Source organism: Oncorhynchus nerka, linkage group LG7, assembly GCF_034236695.1.
Source record: "Oncorhynchus nerka isolate Pitt River linkage group LG7, Oner_Uvic_2.0, whole genome shotgun sequence".
Lineage (NCBI taxonomy): Eukaryota > Metazoa > Chordata > Actinopteri > Salmoniformes > Salmonidae > Oncorhynchus > Oncorhynchus nerka.
Genome location: NC_088402.1, coordinates 36,499,391 through 36,522,201, shown reverse-complemented (window position 1 = coordinate 36,522,201; position 22,811 = coordinate 36,499,391). Strand labels below are relative to the sequence as shown.

Below are 22,811 nucleotides of genomic sequence, written 5' to 3'. Positions count from 1 at the left end.
AAAATGTTTATGTTTCTGTCTCCATATGATGTGGTAAATATATCCAATGCAAAAAAACATCAACATTTAAATGGTATAAATATTAATTTGCATATTCCCGTTAATTCCACGGGAAGTTTCCACCTCTGAATGTGCCCCAAAATGTGCAAACCTAATCGTGACATTACGTACATTCAACGAAAATAGACATGTTTCTCGACACATACACCGACTGTGAGAAGGTATTGCGTGATGATTAGCTTAGCAACTGCGTGACGCAGCATGACAACGTGAATTTATGCTGCGTGGGACGTTATACGTTCCTTCATTCATTGGATTACTAGCTCCTTTCTATAATATCTCTGGCAACGGCACCATGCAATGCACCCTGGACTAAAGAGGTGGACAAATAGGAAAGATGTGCTAGACCCTCCTTTTAAATTACACATTTCTCAGGGTAGGAATATTGCTAAAATATCACCAATGGCTCATTCGAGAGAGGACTTCCTCCCTACTTATGACATCGGCCAGTATTGAAATCTGACATGTATGATAGACATTTTTGCAATCTGAAAGTTGTGTTCCTGTTAACTTCATCACGGTGCTACGTCATACCTTCCGGATTTCTACCTGCTTGAACGCCGATCACTTGAAAACATGAAATGCTTTTAAGAGCAAAAACCTGAATAAACAGGAACAATCTTAAACCTGGAAAAACTAAACAAAGAAAAAGTAATTTTGGGAAAAATTGAATTAGACTAATTTAAATAGATTTGACATGGCCATTAATTACCTTGCACAGTAGATATCAATGAACATATTGGTAATGCATTTCACTAGATCATTTTCTTTTAAAAGGATCATATTGTTATGAGCAGCAGTCATTTCAACCTAGTGTAGAGTAGGTCTTATCTGTATTCCTCACTGAACCCCCTTGTTGTTCTGTATGTCAAACGGAATTTCAAAGTGATTAAGTCCAAAATCAGTTTGTCAGGCATTTCTCTAGTTATAACCGAAATGACTGAATTTTGTACCGTATGAATCATTTAATTTAATTTAGGATATTCCATGAAGTTTCTAGTAATGTTTTCCACTAAAGAGCCTGTACTCGTCTGAAGTAATTTATTCCTCTTAATGCAGACTTGTGACGACTGATTTTGGATATGTTTTTCTGAACTTATTAGATAATTTTAACTTTGTCACATGACAGAACTAAAGAACCGTCAGGTTGATGGTGCCTTATGATGCTAAGTTATGATCTATAATGCTCAAACACACTAGTGGTTTTTCTTCGTAGTGTAGAGCATCGTTTCCCAAACTCGGTCCTCTGGACCCCAATGGGGCCACGTTTTGGCTTTTGCCATAACTCTACACAGCTGATTCAAATGATCAAGCTTGATGATTAGTGGGTTATTTGAATCAGCTGTGTGGTGCTAGGACATATATCAAAATGTGCACCTCGTTGGGTCCCTGGGACAGAGTCTGGGGAAACTCTGTGTTAGAGGAAGTGGCCTCTCCCCCCTCTTCTCGTGAGAAATGAGTCATTCCCTTGCATGCAGGCTCTCTATCCACCCACAACTCCACTTTGCTAAGGGAGTACTGATCTTCTCTCTGACCCTCCCTCCCTCCATCTCTCTCTCTTTTTCTCTCTCCCTCAGATGCGATGACGGCTGGCTCCAGAGACCAGAGGAAGTGGCTTTTGCATCGGTGCTGCTCCCACAGACCCAGTGTTTGACATCTCAGACAAGCACCAGCCACTTTTCGCCTGACGCTAGCTCCCTAGCCCTGATTTTGCTCTTTGGGTCATCATGGAACACCAAGGCCTACTTTCTATCATCGTGGTCATTCTATGGGTTATGGCTGTGTGTTTGGCCAGGCTTACCCCCCGGGTCTCCTTTCCGATGGGTAAGTCGAACACACATTTTATGATCTTGTTAGCTCCTCGATTTGTGAATATGAACTTTGAAATGGAGTGATAGATTTCAATGCTTTCATTTAGTCTCACTGTCTTGAAATGAAGTGACAGTCGCTTAAAGCAAAGTACTTTGCAGTTGTGATACGCTCCAGTGACTGTCTAGTTATGGATTTGTGTTTTTTTGACTTAAGAACAGATCAGAAAGACACTCTTTGTGAGAATGCTTGCCTGTCATGCCCTGCTTGGGCTGAAGACACCCACCCAGTCCACAGACATTTACAAGCCCAATTTAACAGTGCTCCCGTACTTGTGTCGTGATATGAAAATGGTAAGGACTTGCAATGGCTGGGTAAGTATTGATCTCTGTTATGGTGGTCACTATTAGAGCTCTGGTATTAACTGCATCCCTGACATGACAAGATGGAGGTTCAACAGGACCAACGAAAGGTCAGAAGTGCAACAGCGCAAACAGGGTAGACATGCGATCGTGACTGACAAGCGAGGCGAAACATTTCTCTTGGTGAGGGAGTTTCAGCTTTAAGTCGTGTTAGTTCAGTCCGTTTTCAAGAATGAATCAAAATCCAAATCTTTGTCGTCTGTGTATGGTGGTGGTGGTGCTGTGTTTATGTGCACATTGTATTGCTAGGTCCAAAGTTGTCCCACGTGAGCCTATTACAGGCCTGTTGCCATACATAATTTGTGGATATTCTGGAGAGGGGAATGAAAGTTGAACTGAACCGATGCTCTGTTGTCTCTCGTACAAAGCACTGCTCTGAGGTCTTAAGAAAAGCTCACGAGTTTTGTCCCAACTAACGATCTACTAATGGGACAAGCATTATGGTTAACGAGGCAGCCAGCAGATGACATCACAATGGTTGAACTGTTTGGTTGCATCGTCTTCAAAGCTTGTATTCATTACTATCGTTAAGGGCCTGGGTAAAAATATATTTTTCTGTGATATGGTTTTTAAACCGTTTCAGTTTGCTCCAGTTTTGAGTATTGGAAATTGTAACATAAAGTAAATAGCTGTTGGCCATTTGTTTGTATAACAATACTGTTCCTGCCTTAGTTTGTACTGAAAATGCCTCCATTTCTAACCAAGTATCTCGTTATGCACGGTATCACACACAAATATTTACGTTTTATCTTTCCAGGTTATGGCTTGTGGTTCATTTAAAAGCTGTGTTGTCTGTTGTGACCGAGGCCCTAATAGATTTATACTTAACATCGGAAGTGTTGTGCGACGCTAAATATTGAGTTGCCGAGAACTACTCAGTAAAACAAGGAATTAGTCTGCAGTGTCATGAAGGGAATCGAACAGGTCCTTGGCTTGCAAATATTACGGGACAAGATGTGGACACTGGCACAATTTGGAAAACAGTTTGTAGTCCTATAATGTTCATAGGGCCCTACACATTTATTTATTCCTTTTTTTCCTAAATTATTTTTTCTTCGTTATGTTTTTAAAGGTTTCTGTAAAACGTTTGTTTTTCGTTCTGAAAATCACATGTGTTTTAAGGGAATATCCAATGTACTTTTTTGAATCCACAACGATGCTTGAACCTACTTTTGAGGTCTGGTAGAAATAGAAGAAATTTAGATTTTTGGGTGTAGTTACCCTTTAATGCAAGTGCACACCAGAAAGAGGCCGTTGTTTGGTTAGCAATGTTTCTGTAGCGCTCATGTGATTGCCTAGTTTGCAAAACAAATGGCCACTGGATTGATGCAAACAATCGTAACTACAAAGTAGCCTAACGTTTAAGGTGTTTGGGAAAGCCTTTCCATATCCGCTAGAAGAAGGTTATCATTAGCATTATCGCTAACAGCTAAACAGTGTAGACATACGCACGCACACACAGGCATTCCTGTGCTGTTTCAGAAAGTTGAAGGAAAATACTAGTCACTGATGCATTTTGTTCATGTCTTATGATTTACAATGAATGACTCTTCTAATAGGTTCAATACATTTTAGTTGATTTACTACTAAGTTCAGTATATTGTTTGAATCCCATTTGAATGTCTGGACTCCGTGATTCCGTTTTGCTTTTATAGGGCCTTAAGTTCACATTAAGAGGACCTGCTGTATAACACAAACGGAAGCCCAAATGGGGTCCGACTACAAGAAAAGGAAGCGAAGATGACCTGATTGAGGAGACAAATGAATGTTAAAGTTGATATATTTGTTGATGTAGGTGAAGCCTTTTGTTTTCTTTGTGGCCTGGAATGAATATCTCCGTTGTTTGGGCACAGTATCAGATAAGGTTGTGTGTGTGTTGCACAGGAATAGTACAAGTAGGGTCACTCATACCCTTTTCACAGTATTGTGCCCACCCAAACCGTTCTTTGCTGGCTTGGAAGCATCTTCTCACATTGTCCTTTTCAGAATGGTTCCAACAACAGGCCGATGCAGTATAGCTCAGCTCAGTAGTGTGAAAAGGGTAAGCTTTTAGTTTTCGCGGGAAGCCTGAATTGAACTCCTGGAAAAATGCCCATTCTCATAGACAATTGCCAACACCCCATTCAAGACCCATTTTCCCACACTCAATGATACAGCACAAATGCTAAGTTAGAGTTGACAACACTTCCTCCATCTAGGGACACAAGATCAGCATCTCCACCAATGCTGAATGTGTAGGGCCTGGGATTAGGGTCTGGGGTGCTGATCTTTGATCATTTCCTGAGAGGTGAATGTAGACACAGCTGCTTCAGTGTCTTTTCTCCTTTCAGATATCACTTGAAGGTTGGCGGCAGGCAGGGGTTTAGGGAACTTAATAGAAACCTGTGACGTCCCCCTCCTCCCAGGCAACTCGTAAAGGTGATTAGCTCTGCTACCTGTGGCTGAGATGACCAAGAGAGCCTGGCAGGCTGATGCCTTAAGACCTGCCTGCTGCTTTAGTTTGGTTGTAGTTAGGGATGCATGATATATCTGTAAGCATATCGGATTCGGACTATATTAGCTAAAAATGCCAGCATCGGTCTGATGTCTAGTTTAACGCTGATGTGCAAAACCGATGTCAAAGCTGACATGCATACCTATATAACGTAGGTAGATGACGTAATGACACCACGAAGAATACAGGTCTACACGTGCAACTCAGCATTCCTAACCTAGCCCACAATGTCTGCTGTGTCGATTGAGCAGTCAACAAGTCGAGCAGGCATTTGAAAGAGTAAGAACATTTCAGCGAGACAACTCAAAGGCGAAATCCATTAACGCCAAGATAATGAAATTCATTGCACTTCGAGGACTGGTACACACTACCAAGTAGGTGCTATTTTTCAGATGCTGCCCTACTGGAGTTGCACAGTGTTGTTGAACTCACATCCAACCAAACTGACATTTGGACCAGCAATATCAGCCCCATGAGCATTAGGAGTCTGACAGCTAGGGTTGCACATTTTGGGTAATTAACGGGAATATATGGGAAATATATGCAAATTAATGTTTTGCATTGGATATATTTACCATATATGGAGACAGAAACATAAACATTTTACCTTATCACAAGTAGACATAATTGCAAATGATTAAATCTTTCCAATATATGTATATTTTTTAAATGTAGTTATGAATTGAACTTTAAATGCGTTGACTCTTCACATGGGATGATTTCACTGAACAACAAAGGGAATATTGAATGATCCCCAATGATCCATCGCATCTCCCAAAAAACATTTTCAACATACATCTGTAAAATGATAGTCTAGAAACTAAAGCTTTGGTTGTCTTCCTCTCAGGCTTCCATGTCTTCTCCCTTCACCTCCTCAATGTCCACCTCTGAGGCCTCATCTTCACTGTAACTTTCCAACCTTGTTGAGGATGGCTCGTTGTCAGGCTCAAAAAGCCTCAAATTTGCCCGGATGGCCACCAATTTTTCAATTCTTCTATTGGTCAGCCTGTTGCGTGCTTTGGTGTGTGTTCCCAAACAAGGACCGGATGATTGAGGCAACAGAGGAAAGAGCCTCAGATCCACAAAGTCCCTTCCACCAGGTGGCTGATGAGATACGTTGGCACAACTACCATATTGCATCTCCTCATACAGGCCAAGGTGGCGAGGCGGTAGTGATGACACCATAGGCCTTGTTGATCTCTGCACCAAACAGGATGCTCTTGCCAGCATACTTGGGGTCCAACATGTACGCAGCGGCGTGTATGGGCTTCAGGCAGAAGCCTTCACGCTTTGATGTACACTGCTCAAAAAAATAAAGGGAACACTTAAACAACACAATGTAACTCCAAGTCAATCACACTTCTGTGAAATCAAACTGTCCACTTAGGAAGCAACACTGATTGACAATACATTTCACATGCTGTTGTGCAAATGGAATAGACAACAGGTGGAAATTATAGGCAATTAGCAAGACACCCCGAATAAAGGAGTGGTTCTGCAGGTGGTGACCACAGACCACTTCTCAGTTCCTATGCTTCCTGGCTGATGTTTTGGTCACTTTTGAATGCTGGCGGTGCTTTCACTCTAGTGGTAGCATGAGACTGAGTCGACAACCCACACAAGTGGCTCAGGTAGTGCAGCTCATCCAGGATGGAACATCAATGCGAGCTGTGGCAAGAAGGTTTGCTGTGTCTGTCAGCGTAGTGTCCAGAGCATGGATTGAGCATGGAACCTCCATGGGTTGATACATTTGATTTCCATTGATAATTTTTGTGATTTTGTTGTCAGCACATTCAACTATGTAAAGGAAAAACGTACTTAAGAAGAATATTTCATTCATTCAGATTCTAGGATGTGTTATTTTAGTGTTCCCTTTATTTTTTTGAGCAGTGTATTTCAGAACTGCAGTTTCCTCTGTTTGGAGCAACAGTGTAGTGGGCAGGGCAGTATGGATTTCTTATCTTACATCTGCAAGTAGAGTCTGAACATCAGACAGGATGGCATTGTCTCCCTCATTCTGTGCAATGGCTGCTGCTTTAGGTTTCAGACCACTTACCACTCTCTCCCAATATGCATCATCTAGGAGGATCCTCTTGATGGGGCTGTCCATTTCGGCAGACTGTGATTTGGCCATTTCTTGGAGAGACTCCTTCCCCTCCAGGAACCTTTCAAACATGATGACACCACCCCCCCAACAGGTGTTGCTGGGCAGCTTCAATGTGGTGCTCTTATTCTTCTCACTTTGCTTGGTGAGGTAGATTGCGGCTTTAACTTGATGACCCTTCACACACCTAACCATTTCCTTAGACTCTACAAGAGAGCCATCATTTTTTGTCAGTGCCATGATGTCCTTAAGGAGCAGATTCTCAATGCATGAGCAGCACAGCCAATGGGTGTGATGTGAGGGTAGGACTCCTCCACTTTAGACCAAGCAGCCTTCATGTTCGCAGCATTGTCTGGCACCAGTGCAAATACATTCTCTGGTCCAAGGTCATTGATGACTGCCTTCAGCTCATCTGCAATGTAGAGACTGGTGTGTCTGTGCTCTTATAGAATACTGGTTGAGGGGTGCAGATGATGTAGTTAATTATTCCTTGCCCACGAGCAGTTAACCCACTGTTCCCCGGTAGGCCGTCATTGTAAATAAGCATTTGTTCTTATCTGACTTGCCTAGTTAAATACACATATACTGTATATATTTATTTTTTCGTAATTGTAATCTAAATTTACCCGAAGGCATGTAGTCCTTGGCTGACAGTGTAGTAGTGTGGGCTCAATAGCATCTCATTACTATGCAAGATCTTGAAGAATCAGCTGTAGATGTGATGGAAGAATGCACTGTGCATGCAGAGGGTTGCAATTCTATTGAATTGGGGATAGGTTAACCAAAGTATGCCACAAGACCTAGAATTGCCTTATGTGTATCCCACAAAAATGGTTCACTGTTATAAGCTAACTGTTTTGATGAATTTAAGCAAAATTCTCCAAATTCCAGGGCTTGACTTCTCATGGAAAGTTTCCAACCCTTTGCAACTACTACTGACAGCACAGTGGGTCGACAAGGATTTCACACTGAGGAAAGCTGTATTGCATGCTCAAGTGTTTGCTGGTTCTCATACCACTGCTGCCATTTCAATGGCATTTGAGAGCACGTTTTAAACTTGGAAACATGAACAATCCAAGTCCCATTCGAAAACCTGACTTGAGAAATATGCTCAACTGTGTCTGCAGCAGACGTGATACCCTGGCATGGCATTGAAACACCTGCTCAACAAAACTGCCAACACAGACCATCGGGTTAACTTGGAAAAGTACTCTACTAGAGGCTGTGAACAAGCAATTCGGTTGCATTCTCTCTGAGCCTCTACTGTGTGGCCACCATGCTCGATGCTAGGTACAAGGACCGCTACTTCGATGCAGACCAGAAACAGGGTTTACGTGAAATGTTAGACACAGCTGGACAAGATGGAAAAGGACACAGTGACAGTGCACACTGGGGAAGAGAGGCCAGGGGTTGACAGAGCTGAAACTTCACTGCTTGACATGTATGATGAAATCCTGGTTGAGACTGAACAATGAAACAGCACAGCAAGTAAGTGATGGGGACATACTTAAATACTTACAAAATAACTTTTTGGTCAGTTAGTGTGTGTTTGTTCAACTATTTTAACTACTAGAATGCTTTTAAAGGCTGTAAAAAAAAAAATTGTAATATCGGTATTTTGGAAAGGAAAATATTGGCTATTGGTATCGGCCAACAATGTCATATCGGTGTATCACTAGTTGTAGTCCTATTTTCTCACAATAACATTGCGTTATTGGAGTTTGTGTACAGGAATCGCCTAACTTACAAAGTGGTTTGTCTTACAGTATGTTAGACCTGTGGTCAAATCAGTATAATAAGTAGTTTATGCTTTTCTCCCAGTTTGCCAGGCATAGCGTATTAACCCCAATATCTGGTCTACCTCTGCTGTAGTTAAATTGCTCACTCTCTGTTAGCTAAATGAGTACAAACACATTTTTGATAGTGTTCGAGCCAAGAGACATGGTTGAGATAGACAACCACGTTTACAAGCTAAACTCCTTGTGACCCGAGACTCTGTGCTGTTTAGAATTCCACAGAATAGGGTTTGAGTTGGCCGTCGGCGAAGACCTGACTATCACTTTACAGAACTCACTCATTTTTGTTGTTGACATGAGGATTTTTGGAGTTCCTCGTCTCGTTGGTCTTGAGGAAATGCCCTCGGGTAGTACATTTCTGCTGCTTGCACATCTCCATTTCCATCAGGCTTTACTTAACCACTCGGCCTCAGACAGTGGGGCCTCAGTCGGCTGGAGCCAGCCACCAATGTAGTAGCCATCGCGCAACATGTGGAACAGGAGTTGTGTACACATGCGTGCGCTTACACCCGCACACATTTTATAGACACACAAGTTTTAGTGAATGACGTTTTATTGGAGTGTGACACAAGGAATCACACAAGTGTTGAGATCATTACAAATGGATGTCCATCACGGTAGTTATTCAGATTCAAAATGGCATCAAAATGCCAAGAGAAACATGAGTCCTGTATCCACAATTGTGTTCAGTGTGAGATTGAAAATAATCTCTTAGGATTAGTTTCCACTGAGGTCTCTTCATTTCCTCACTGAGGCGAGCCTTGAACCCCTGTGTGTGTGTCTGTGTGTGTGTCCAGATAGCTGAGGGATGATGACGCGCGCTGACAGGTAATGGAAAGGATCCCTCCCAATCCCCAGGATGATAGGTCTTATCTGCAGTGTTGCGCAACCCCCCCCCCACTTCACGCTCTTTCTAAATGGGTGACTGCTCACAGCCCAGCCGTTGCTCCTTCATGAGTAACCAACCCATGAGACATGACCCATAGAGCAACACCGTAGTCAGGAAATACAGTATTCACTCCCTCTGTCAAATGTCTCGCATGGCAAATTCTACAATGTGACGTGTTACGTTTGTATTCACAGGTAAGGAGCTCACAGATGTTTTGGACTTCTAGATACGAAAGTTTGTTATTTTACTATTTCAATTGAAGTCAGTGTGACTCTAAATGTAAACTCATCTCTTTAGCCGATATCCTGCCCCATTTTCCACTCCAGCTGTGTTGCGTTAAAATACCTGTCTGAAGGCACGTGAAACAGCAAAATCAACTGTTGCTTGTTTGTCTGGGCAAGGCCTCCTCCACACGGCCTTACTCAGGACCCCTGTGAATCCCTTGCCAAGCTTGGATGGGTTGCGGACAACATTTCACTTGAACCTTTGCCAAGGACTGTTTGCTTCACTCCCCAGGCCTCATGAGACTTGATCTGTGTGAAGTCATGCTCTGCGGAGAGTTTACGTCTCAGCTCGTGCCTGCAAGGGTGTGGAGTCTGTGATTCATCTGGCCATGCATGGGTGTGAGGGTGCAAGTGTGTGGCGTGTTTGTGGGGGTCATTAGCCAACGGACATCATTCATACCCACCCCAGTCAGACTGAGAAAGACCTGTGTATTTTTGTGAACTTTCATTCTGAGTGTAGAGGAACTTTGAGGTTGTGGGAGAATCTTCCAGTGTGCTTTTTGCACACCCCGGGGAGAGGGAGATGTGCCCAGTAATGATGAGTGTGGCTATAGACATGAATTAGTGTGAGAGGATGTGAAAGAAAATGTCTGGGGGGAGAGGAAAAAAGTGAGAGACAAAAGAGAGCAAATGTGAGTGAGAGAAAAACAACATATGAGAAAGAAACACTGAAACAGTTGGCTTAAAGGAATAATCCACTCAAACTTTCTTTTGGTGTTTATCCTCCCATTAGTCCACTGTTCATGCAGTCCCAAAATGTTGTGCATCTCCACAATCAAGTATTCAATATATAGGACTTTCAAAAACCGAATTGTAATGATGTGGCAAGTTACAAATAGCTTTTTGACAGTCCTATAGCTCAACTTGATTGCTATTTTGTGAAAATGATCAACAGCACGTGAGTAAAACCTGATGTTGCGTTTTTCCATAATACAGTACCTCTTGGCCCAGCCTGAGCCTACAGCTGCTGGGTGGAGTTAGGGTGGGGTAGGGTGAGGATCTATGTCCTTGCTTGAGGATGAGGGGGTGGGGAAGGATCTATGGCAGTGTTGGTTCTTTATACAGGGGTTACGTCTGTAACCTCCGGTTGCCACTAGCATTTTTTTTCTTCTAACAAATTCGGCGATATCTTTGACAAAATGATTGTCTATCAACAATGACAAGCAACTGGGGTCTGACAATCTGGATGAAGAATTACTGAGGATAATAGCGGACGATATTACCACTACTATTTGCCACATCTTCAATTTAAGCCTACTAGAAAGTGTGTGCCCTCAGGCCTAGAGGGAAGCTAAAGTCATTCAACATACAACAATAGCTAAGATGGGGAGAAGTCTGTCCATAATAAAGTGCTGCTCTGCCTTAACACTATCAGCAAGGCAGGTCCGACAGGCCCTGGTTTTGTTGCACCTGGACTACTGTTCAGTCGTGTGGTCAGGTGCCACAGAGGGACTTGGGAAAATTGCAGTTGACTCAGAACAGGGCAGCACGGCTGGCCCTTGGATGGACACCGAGAGCTAACTTTAATGACATGCATGTCAATCTCTCATGGCTCAAAGTGGAAGAGAGATTGACTTCCTCATTACTTGTTTTTGTAAGAGGTGTTGACAAGCTGTCACTGAGCTGTCTGTTTTAAAATACTAGCACACAGCTCGGACACCCATGCATACCCCACAAGACATGCCACCAGAGGTCTCTTCACAGTCCCCAAGTCCAGAACAGACTATGGGAAACGCACAGTACTACATAGAGCCATGACTACATGGAACTCTATTCCACATCAGGTACACGTAGTACCTTATGGAACAGCGGGACTGTGAAGTAACACAAACACAGGCACAGACGCATGCATACACACACCATAACATACGCACTATACACACACACACACAAACACTTGGATTTTGCGTTGTAGATATGTGGTAGTGGAGTAGGGGCCCGAGGGGGCACACTTAGTGTGTTATGAATTCTGTAATGTTAAAATTGTATAACTGCCTTACTCTTCCTGAGGTCAGGCAAAATTATCTGCTGCTGTAGTGTAGCTACATACTGAACATAATCATACACCATTATTGCCTGACAATCTTCTGAACTTCCCAATACCTTTCTGATGCATTTCAGTCACTTCAAACCATACTTCCTTCAGATTGAAATACTTTCAAAATTACTGTCAGACTGATTTGTAATGGGCCCAATTAAAGAAGTTAACACTGGCCATTGATTACCTAACTGTTTTTAACATGGTGGAGTTGCAAAACAATTTTGATATATAAATGGGGTCACGGCCATAAACGTTTGGGAACCCCTGTCTATGGCTTTGCCTGGGAGGCTGAGAAGAGTTGGTTTTGACTAAACACATCTAACATGATTGGTGCTGATCAAATGTTCACTGTCGAACCTCGAGTCTGGCCCTCGTTTGTGTACACAGCACTGAGATCTGGAACACACATGGCTTGGCCCGAGTCCAGTTCTTCCTGGATTAACCAAAACTGAGCATCCGAGAGAGAGACGACCCATATCAGACCCTGAGGTGAGGGGGTGGTGCCTTTCAGACAAGTATTTTAACGCAACTCAGCTGGAGTGGAAAATGGGGCAGGATATCGGCTAAAGAGATGAGTTTAAATTTAGAGTCACACTGACTAGAGTCATATCAAACTTTCATGTCTAGGAGTTCTAAAAAAAAATGTGTTAGTCCACTGTTGATGCAGTCACAAAATAGCAATCAAGTTTTCAAGATATAGGACTGTCAAAAAGCTATTTGTAACTTGCCACATCATTACAGTCCGGTTTTTGAAAGCCCTATATCTTGAAAACTTGAATGCTGACATGCACAACATTTTGGGACTGCATCAACAGTGAACTAATGGAAGAAAAAAAAATACCAAAAGAAAGTTAGAGTGGATTTTCTGGCTTCTCTCTCCCCTAGAAAACCCCTGAATAATGTAATTAATTAATTAATGTGTATTGCCATCCTCCCATTTCCTGGCGCAACCACTTCTGTGAGGGAGAATCCCAGTGGAGAAGCACATCCCCGTTGAAGCATAGACCACACTCATCATTACTACGCACATCTCTCTCTCCCTGGGGTGGGCAAACGGCACACTGGAAGTTTCTCCCACCACCTCAGTACCTCTACGCTCAGATGGGCTGGGTATGAATGTTGACTGATGTCCCCCACAAACACGTCACACTCTTGCACTCTCTCACACACACACACACACACACACCCATGCATGGCCAGATTAATCATCACAGATTCCACACCCTTGCAGGCACACGTTGAGACGTAAACTCTCTGCAGAACATGACTTCACACAGATCCAAGTCTCCTGAGGCCCGAGGAGTAAAGCAAACAGTCCTTGGCAACCGTTCAAGTGAAATGTTGTCCGCAACTCCAGCAACCTTGGCAAGGGATTCACAGGGGTCCTGAGTAAGGCCGTGTGGAGGAGGCCTTGCCCAGACAAACAAGCAACAGTCGATTTTTGCTGTTTCACGTTCTCCACTAACTCCTAAGATGAAGCGGTTTTCTCATGACCTCCACAACAAAGGAGCACTGTGTGCCCAGGGCCTGGAAAGAGCCACTTCATAGGTGGGGTGGGCATGGAGGACAAACAATTACCTTGATCGCTGAGCTGGTGTTTTTGCGAGACGTCTCCCGCTAGCTTGGAGAAGGACGGAGTGGTGAAAGGTGACCTTGCACACAATGAAACCAGTGTTCAACTAGAGAGGGGTGGCAAAAACAACCTTGACCGGGGCCTAATGACAAGTGTTGACTACATTAACACCAACTTTTTCAACTGGAATCACACATTTTTCATGTAGGGTTGTAGTCTGTTCAAAAGATACACTGCTCAAAAAAATAAAGGGAACACTTAAACAACACAATGTAACTCCAAGTCAATCACACTTCTGTGAAATCAAACTGTCCACTTAGGAAGCAACACTGATTGACAATAAATTTCACATGCTGTTGTGCAAATGGAATAGACAACAGGTGGAAATGATAGGCATTTAGCAAGACACCCCCAAAAAAAGGAGTGGTTCTGCAGGTGGGGACCACAAACCACTTCTCAGTTCCTATGCTTCCTGGCTGGTGTTTTGGTCACTTTTGAATGCTGGTGGTGCTTTCACTCTAGTGGTAGCATGAGACGGAGTCTACAACCCACACAAGTGGCTCAGGTAGTGCAGCTCATCCAGGATGGCACATCAATGCGAGCTGTGGCAAGAAGGTTTGCTGTGTCTGTCAGCGTAGTGTCCAGAGCATGGAGGCGCTACCAGGAGACAGGCCAGTACATCAGGAGACGTGGAGGAGGCCGTAGGAGGGCAACAACCCAGCAGCAGGACCGCTACCTCCGACTTTGTGCAAGGAGGAGCACTGCCAGAGCCCTGCAAAATGACCTCCAGCAGGCCACAAATGTGCATGTGTCTGCTCAAACGGTCAGAAACTGACTCCATGAGGATGGTATGAGGGCCTGACGTCCACAGGTGGGGGTTGTGCTTACAGCCCAACACCGTGCAAGACGTTTGGCATTTGCAAGAGAACACCAAGATTGGCAAATTCGCCACTGGCGCCCTGTGCTCTTCACAGATGACAGCAGGTTCACACTGAGCACATGTGACAGTCTGGAGACGCCGTGGAGAACGTTCTGCTGCCTGCAACATCCTCCAGCATGACCGGTTTGGCGGTGGGTCAGTCATGGTGTGGGGTGGCATTTCTTTGGGGGGCCGCACAGCCCTCCATGTGCTCTCCAGAGGTAGCCTGACTGCCATTAGGTACCGAGATGAGATCCTCAGACCCTTTGTGAGACCATATGCTGGTGCGGTTGGCCCTGGGTTCCTCCTAATGCAAGACAATGCTAGACCTCATGTGGCTGGAGTGTGTCAGCAGTTCCTGCAAGAGGAAGGCATTGATGCTATGGACTGGCCCGCCCGTTCCCCAGACCTGAATCCAATTGAGCACATCTGGGACATCATGTCTCGCTCCATCCACCAACGCCACGTTGCACCACAGACTGTCCAGGAGTTGGCGGATGCTTTTAGTCCAGGTCTGGGAGGAGATCCCTCAGGAGACCCTCATACACCACCTCATCAGGAGCATGCCCAGGAGTTGTAGGGACGTCATACAGGCACGTGGAGGCCACACACACTACTGAGCCTCATTTTGACTTGTTTTAAGGACATTACATCAAAGTTGGATCAGCCTGTAGTGTGATTTTCCACTTTTAATTTTGAGTGCGTCTCCAAATCCAGACATCCATGGGTTGATAAATTTGATTTCCATTGATAATTTTTGTGTGATTTTGTTGTCAGCACTTTCAACCATGTAAAGAAAAGTATTTAATAAGAATATTTCATTAATTCAGATCTAGGATGTTATTTTAGTGTTCCCTTTATTTTTTTGAGCAGTGTATTTATTGGCTGAATACATGACTAATTTGAGGACGTTACTGCATAAAATATTCAGATTGCTTAACCTTTGTGAACCCAGAGGTAGAACTTGCTTTCAATGCAAGGAAATGAAGACTTGAAGAGAATACTTCTCAAAAGCATCATTTTTAACGTCTTTATGATTCAGTCGTATGATCGTTGCATTGATTCTAGGGTGCTGAGTATAGTGGTCGATGTAAATGGTTCCCAAGCTCTGCTACAATGACACAAACCAGTCAAACCACCACGCTGTCTTCACTGCAGCTCATACAGAGTAAACCCATATTTCACCAAACTTTGTACTGTTGCAAAAACTACCCTTCAGAGTTCACGCGGAACTAGTCTTGTCCACAAGCCGTGTGTCTGACAGCTGTGAACCCAGGAAAGCCATGCGAAAGCAGAACGAATGCCTTCACAAGTCTTAAAAAAAACCTGTTTATGTAAAAAGCGTGAAATAGGCCTAATCAATGTAATCCGTTTGACTGTTGACTGGTTTTGAAGAATTGCCTAAAGCTGTTTTCTGGGTTCACTCACAGCACTTACTGTTCAAGTCTCATTAATGTTGTCAATGTTTTGTCGTCTGTAACGCCCATGGCGCTCTAGTATTAGCTTCTGACGCCCCAGGCTTACGCGTTCTCTCTTGACAGGAGGTACAGGAGGTATTGTAACAGATCATAACAGTTTTCTGGGTGGCAGTGCCTCTGTTCAGTAAGCAGAAGTGTTAGAACAATTCAGAACACTGATGTACTTGTCAGGCATCCACACGTATAGATCACTATTCACGCATGCATTTGTGCTGTGTTTAAATCGAGGCCTGCGTGTTAAATGTAAGGGTTGTGTGCGTGCATGTGTTTTGAACACCTCTTTTTATGTGTGGCCGTGTTCGAGTCAGGACTGTGTGTTTCTGTGAATGCATTCAATAGCGGACCGTATGGTTGAGCCGCGGTACATGTATGTTTCCGCTGTTGTGTTAGCACATCACTCCAAATCTCTATCTTATCTCTTATGAAACCGAGATCTCATCTCACCAGAAATACTGCCCTAAGCAGGAAGTGGCTTTGTGCATTGTTCGTCAGCTCAATGTCACACATACACAGGCACCTTTCGCAATCACTCAACACAAAGCTGTCATAGTGAAGCTCTGTGCCGATTTCAAAAATAAATAATGTATACACATACAGTTGAAGTCTGAAGTTTACATAGTTAGGTTGAGGTCATTAAAACTAGTTTTTCAACCACTCCACACATTTCTTGTTAACAAACTATAGGTTTGACAAGTCAGTAAGGACATCTACTTTGACACAAGTAATTTTTCCAACAATTGTTTACAGACAGATTATTTCACTTATAATTCACTGTATCACAATTGCAGTGGGTCAGAAGTTTACATACACTAAGTTGACTGTGCCTTTAAACAGCTTGGAAAATTCCCGAAAATGATGTCATGGCTTTAGAATCTTCTGATAGGCCAATTGACATAATTTGAGACAATTGGAGGTGTACCTGCGGATTTATTTCAAGGCCTACCTTCAAACTCGGTGCATATTTGCTTAGCATAATAGGAAAATCAAAATAAATCAGCCAAGACCTCAGAAAAAAAATTGTAGACCTCCACAAATCTGGTTCATCCTTGGGAGAAATTTCCAACTGCCTGAAGGTAACACGTTCATCTATACAAACAATAGTACACAAGTATAAACACCATGGGACCACGCAGCCGTCATACCGCTCAGGAAGGAGGCGTTCTGTCTCCTAGAGATGAACGTACTTTGGATTGAAAAGTGCAAATCAATCCCAGAACAACAGCAAAGGACCTTGTGAAGATGCTGGAGGAAACGGGTACAAAAGTATCTATATCCACAGTAAAACGAGTCCTATATCGACATAACCTGAAAGGCCGCTCAGCAAGGAAGGAGCCACTGCTCCAAAACCGCCATAAAAAGCCAGACTACGGTTTGCAACTGCACATGGGGACAAAGATAGTACTTTTTGGAGAAATGTCCTCTGGTCTGATGAAACAAAAATATAACTTTTTGGCCATAATGACCATTTATGTTTGTAGGAAAAAGGGGATGTTTGCAAGCCGAAGAACACCATCCCAACCGTGAAGCACGGGGGTGGCAGCATCATGTTGTGGTGGTGCTTTGCTGCAGGAGGGATTGGTGCACTTCACAAAATAGATGGCATCATGATGATGGAAGATTGTGTGGATATATTGAAGCAACATCTCAAGGCATCAGTCAGGAGTTTCTTAGTCGCAAATGGGTCTTCCAAAGGGACAATGACCCCAAGCGGACTTCCAATGTTGTGGCAAAATGGCTTAAGGACAACAAAGTCAAGGTATTGGAGTGGCCATCACAATTCCCTGACCTCAATCCTATAGAACATTTGTGGGCAGAACTGAAAAAGTGTGTGCGAGCAAGGAGGTCTACAAACCTGACTCAGTTACACCAGCTCTGTCAGAAGGAATCGGCCAAAATTCACCCAACATCGACAACAGCCACCCTCGAAGCAGCGTTACCCATGCAGAGCAAGGGGAATAACTACTCCAAGTCTCAGCGAGTGACGTTTGAAACGCTATTAGCGCGCACCCGTTAACTAGCTAGCTATTTGACATTGGTTACACCAGCCTAATCTCGGGAGTTGATAGGCTTGAAGCGATAAACAGCTCAATGCTTGAAGCATTGCGAAGAGCTGCTGATAAAAAAACGCACAAAATTGCTGTTTGAATGAATGCTTACGAGCCTGCTGCTGCCTACCATCGCTCAGTCAGACTGCTCTATCAAATCATAGACTTGATTATAACATAATAACACACAGAAATACGAGCTTTTGGTCATTAATATGGTCGAATCCGGAAACCATAATCTCGAAAACAAGACGTTTATCCTTTCAAGGAACCGTTTATTTTTCTTTCTAAGTCTAAATATTCCTGGAACCTTCAATGTTATGTCATAATTACTTAACATTCTGGCAAATTAGTTCGCAACGAGCCATGCGGCCCAAACTGTTACATATACTCTGACTCTGCGGGCAATGAACACAAGAGAAGTGACACAATTTCACCTGGTTAATATTGCCCGCTATCCTGGATTTCTTTTTAGTTAAATATGCATGTTTAAAAATATATATTTCTGTGTATTGATTTTAAGAAAGGCATTGATGTTTATGGTTAGGGACAGTCGTGCAGCAATTGTGCTTTTTTTCCGCAAATGCGCTTTTGTTAAATCATCCCCCGTTTGGCGAAGTTGGCTGTCCTTGTTAGGAAGAAATCGTCTTCACACAGTTCGCAACGAGCCAGGTGGCCCAAACTGCTGCATATACCCTGACTCTGTTGCAAAAGAAGTGACAAAGATATTCATGTTAGCAGGCAATATTAACGAAATATGCAGGTTTAAAAATATATTATTGTGTATTGATTTTAGGAAAGGCATTGATGTTTATGGTTAGGTACACGTTGGAGCAACGACAGTCCTTTTTCCCGAATGTGCACCGCATCGATTATATGCAACGCAGGACACACTAGATAAACTAGTAATATCAACCATGTGTAGTTAACTAGTGATTATGATTGTTTTTTATAAGATACGTTTAATGCTAGCTAGCAACTTACCTTGGCTTCTTACTGCATTCGCGTAACAGGCAGGCTCCTTGTGGAGTGCAATGAGAGGCAGGTGGTTAGAGCGTTGGACTAGTTAACCCTAAGGTTGCAAGATTGAATCCCCGAGCTGACAGGGTAAAAATCTGTCATTCTGCCCCTGAACAAGGCAGTTAACCCACCGTTCCTAGGCCATCATTGAAAGTAAGAATGTGTTCTTAACTGACTTGCCTAGTTAAATAAAGGTGTAAAAAAAATGGCCAAATCGGTGTCCAAAAATACTGATTTCCTATTGTTATGAAAACTTGTAATCGGCCCTAATTAATGGGTCGACCTCTAGTCCAAGCACACCAAGCCAGTCGTGAAGAGGGCATGACAAAACCTATTCCCCCTCAGGAGACTGAAAAGACTTGGCATGGGTCCTCAGATCCTCAAAAAGTTCTACAGCTGCACCATCGGGAGCATCCTGACTGTTTGCATCACTGCCTGGTATGGCAACTGCTCGGCATCCGACCGCAAGGCTCTACAGAGGGAATTGAGTACGGCCCAGTACATCACTGGGACCAAGATTCCTGCCATTCAGGACCTCAATAACAGGTGGTGTCAGAGGAAGGCCCTAAAAGTTGTCAGACTCCAGCCACCCTAGTCATAGACTGTACTCTCTGCTATCGCACAGCAAGCGGTCTAGACCCCCCTCCCCCCTGCTACTTTCTGTTTATTATCTATGCATAGTCACTTTACCTACCTACATATATTCCCTCAACTCACCTGTACCCCCGCACATTGACTCTGTACCAGTACCCCCTGTATATCGCGCCTCTACTGTTATTTTACTGCTGTTCTTGAATTCTTTAAAAATATATATACACAGCTCACAAAAATAAAGGGAACACTAAAATAACACATCCTAGATCTGAATGAATGTGCTGACAACAAAATCACACAAATTATCAATTGAAATCCAATATATAAACCCATGGAGGTCTGTATTTGGAGTCACACTCAAAATTAAAGTGGAAACCACACTACAGGCTGATCCAACTTTGATGTAATGTCCTTAAGGCTCAGTAGTGTGTGTGGCCTCCACATGCCTGTATGACCTCCCTACAACGCCTGGGCATGCTCCTGATGAGGTGGCGGATGGTCTTCTGAGGGATCTCCTCCCAGACCTGGACTAAAGCATCCGCCAACTCCTGGACAGTCTGTGGTGCAACGTGGCGTTGGTGGATGGAGCGAGACATGATGTCCCAGATGTGCTCAATTGGATTCAGGTCTGGGGAACGGGCGGGCCAGTCCATAGCATCAATGCCTTCCTCTTGCAGGAATTGCTGACAAACTCCAGCCACATGAGGTCTAGCATTGTCTTGCATTAGGAGGAACCCAGGGACAACCGCACCAGCACATGGTCTCACAAGTGTTCCCTTTATTTTTTTTTGAGCAGTGTAATATATATATATAACTTTTCTAATTCATTTTTTTTACTTAACACTTATTTTTCTTAACTGTATTGTTGGTTAAGGGCTTGTAACTAAGCATTTTCACTGTACGTATGTATTCCGCGCATGTGACAAATAACATTTGATTTGACGTTTCTGCTGCTGAAAATGTAGGCCTAAGCCAATATTCTTTTAGACCATTTACTAGCTACTCGAATCCAACATGGATAGCATATGCGGGATTTGAACCCACGACCTCTGTGGGGCTGACACCATGTTCCAACTATCTGAGCCGTATGACACTCCTTGATTTATATGAAGGTCCAGGTCTACCTGTATGCGCTTTCTTTTGAATGTGAAAGGGAAGCCTAATGCCTGTCACTTTAATCTATTGGTTAACAGGTTCACCCGGGAGGTGTCTCAGCCACTTCGACAGCTCGGACGTCGGCAACACCACCACACTGTTGCTAAGCGATGACGGCGACACGCTGTTTGTGGGAGCGCGGAACTCAGTTCTCTCATTGGATGTCAGCCAGGAGGATGCCATTGTGATGAGGAGCAAGGTGCGGGGTTGACATTTACACCCGTGTTATTAACGTTGTATTATGAGCTCTATGAGACTTCATGAAGCTTTATAGACCCCATAAGCTTTAAAGCTTCATGCATAAGACCACCAGATTTTGTGGGAAAATACTTCAGCCTTACAGTTCATGCAGGCTATATCGGATCAGCAGTTTTCTATTGGTAAATATTCAACACTGCCTGGAGCTCGTCTATGCTGCAGAAAATGTCCCCCTCCGGTGGTTTAGTTCAGTGGTTGTTATGTGAAACACAAACACAGCTGGTTCAAGTCTGAACACTGACCTCTCTCCCTTCATCCTTCTCTCAGCTGGACTGGTCCCCCTCAGAGAAGGACCTGGACGAATGCTCCATGAAGGGCAAGAAAAAGGCAAGTTAACCCTGGCTCATACAATCCACCCATTTAGTGTTATTAATGCCACATGCGGACAGTGTTTCCCCCGAGATTTGGTCTTGGACAGGCAATGAATATCGCAAGGTTTTTCAATCGCACTTAATTTGAACTTTAGAGCTTAAATAATCATTTAATACGTTAGAATTATAAATGACAAAGCAAGTAGGTGGGGCAATATAAGGCTGGGCAAGCGGGTCGGTCTTAGGGAGGATAAACATGACTCACCGGAGGCACAGCTGTCGCTGCATTCCACTACCATCCACCCCAGCAAGACTGTAATTCCCTAATGGAACTTTTTTTGCTATTTGATTGATTGGATAACTTACACCGGCTTCCTGGCCGTCAATGTGTTTGCAATACGAAAGGAGGAAGTTGATACAAGATGGTCTTAGCCAATAGGGATTAGCAGATTTATGGACCTGTAGGTAAAGTGTTCTTGTTAACTCAGAAATCTGCGTTTTTCACAGAAGATGAAATGTCTTGCTGCATTTTGTAAACACAGATCTAAAATGCTTATTGTAATTTCTGTTCAGCATCAGACTAACTTTGGGCTTCAGTTGCACTTCTCCACTTGGATGAGAATTCACAAACAGGCATTCGTTTAGCAGACAGCACTGTGACTGAAGTGTCGCTACTTTTGTCTGGTACTTTTCTGTGCATCCTACTCTCCCCGGTAAAATGCCATATTAACTTCAAGCAAAACATTAGTAAATGTAAATGGCTACTTTCTTTTGATCGACTTTAGGAATATGATGGCCATGCGTAGTTTTAGCAAAAAAATACCTTGCTTTTTCATTGTGAACGCGTTTACTTGTGTAGCTGCTAGCCAAATAGCGCTGCACTTCTGTTGTCTTCTGATGAAGCTATTTTCTGCCGAATGTATTGTACTAATGTATTTACTGTGAAGAAAAACTATAGTTGCATGCCCCTGATCACTCTATTGAAGACACAAAAACTGTTGACATTCAAAATAAAACGCAGGTGAAAAGTGTTAAAACGCAGATTTTTTGGGATGGTCTGTGTTTTGAAAATGCAGATTTCTGAACTCTCAACGCGACCCCTGACGTTGCGTCACATGCAATGGGCTTAGCTACATTTGACATATCTTCCTCTGACCGGTCAAACAAAGCCATTCTATACACAGCCATAGTATAAATCAGATAAGAGATGACCATAATGGCCATGCATACAAAGAAAGCCCAATTCCATTATATAATATAGACTTGATCCTCTTCAAAGGTTATGCGAGAGCTTATACACGAAGGTACCTTGCACAGCTCTATGCACAAAGGTAAATATGTGTCATAATTACCAACATGCCCCATATCCCATGATTAAGGATTGAGAAAGGAGCTAGGATAAGTTATATCTTACAGAGGGATAAAGAAATGATGCGAAGCAAGCTGGTCTGTGTGTGTGTGTTGGGGGAGAATATGCGCAATTCTAGCAATAAAAAATTCCCAATTGATCTTAATTCAAGTTAAAAACATGACGTTTCGGCCGCCAATGGCCTTCATCA

At 43.3% G+C, this 22,811-nt stretch overlaps 1 protein-coding gene across 6 annotated transcripts in view; it reads left to right on the top strand.

The window, feature by feature from the left end:
* The window catches only part of LOC115131535 (semaphorin-4A-like), a 58,465-nt gene that overhangs the window by 20,709 nt on the left and 14,945 nt on the right, over positions 1-22,811 (top strand). For 5 of the 6 annotated variants that reach the window (XM_029663331.2, XM_029663330.2, XM_029663329.2 and 2 more), the window contains exons 2-4: positions 1,638-1,884; positions 20,722-20,882; positions 21,209-21,268. In XM_029663331.2, coding sequence (XP_029519191.1) covers positions 1,788-1,884; positions 20,722-20,882; positions 21,209-21,268 — 318 coding nt within the window. In that variant the 5' untranslated portion in view covers positions 1,638-1,787. Of the gene's footprint in view, positions 1-1,457; positions 1,509-1,637; positions 1,885-20,721; positions 20,883-21,208; positions 21,269-22,811 lie in introns of those variants that run through there. The other variant, XM_029663332.2, reaches the window with a different exon arrangement.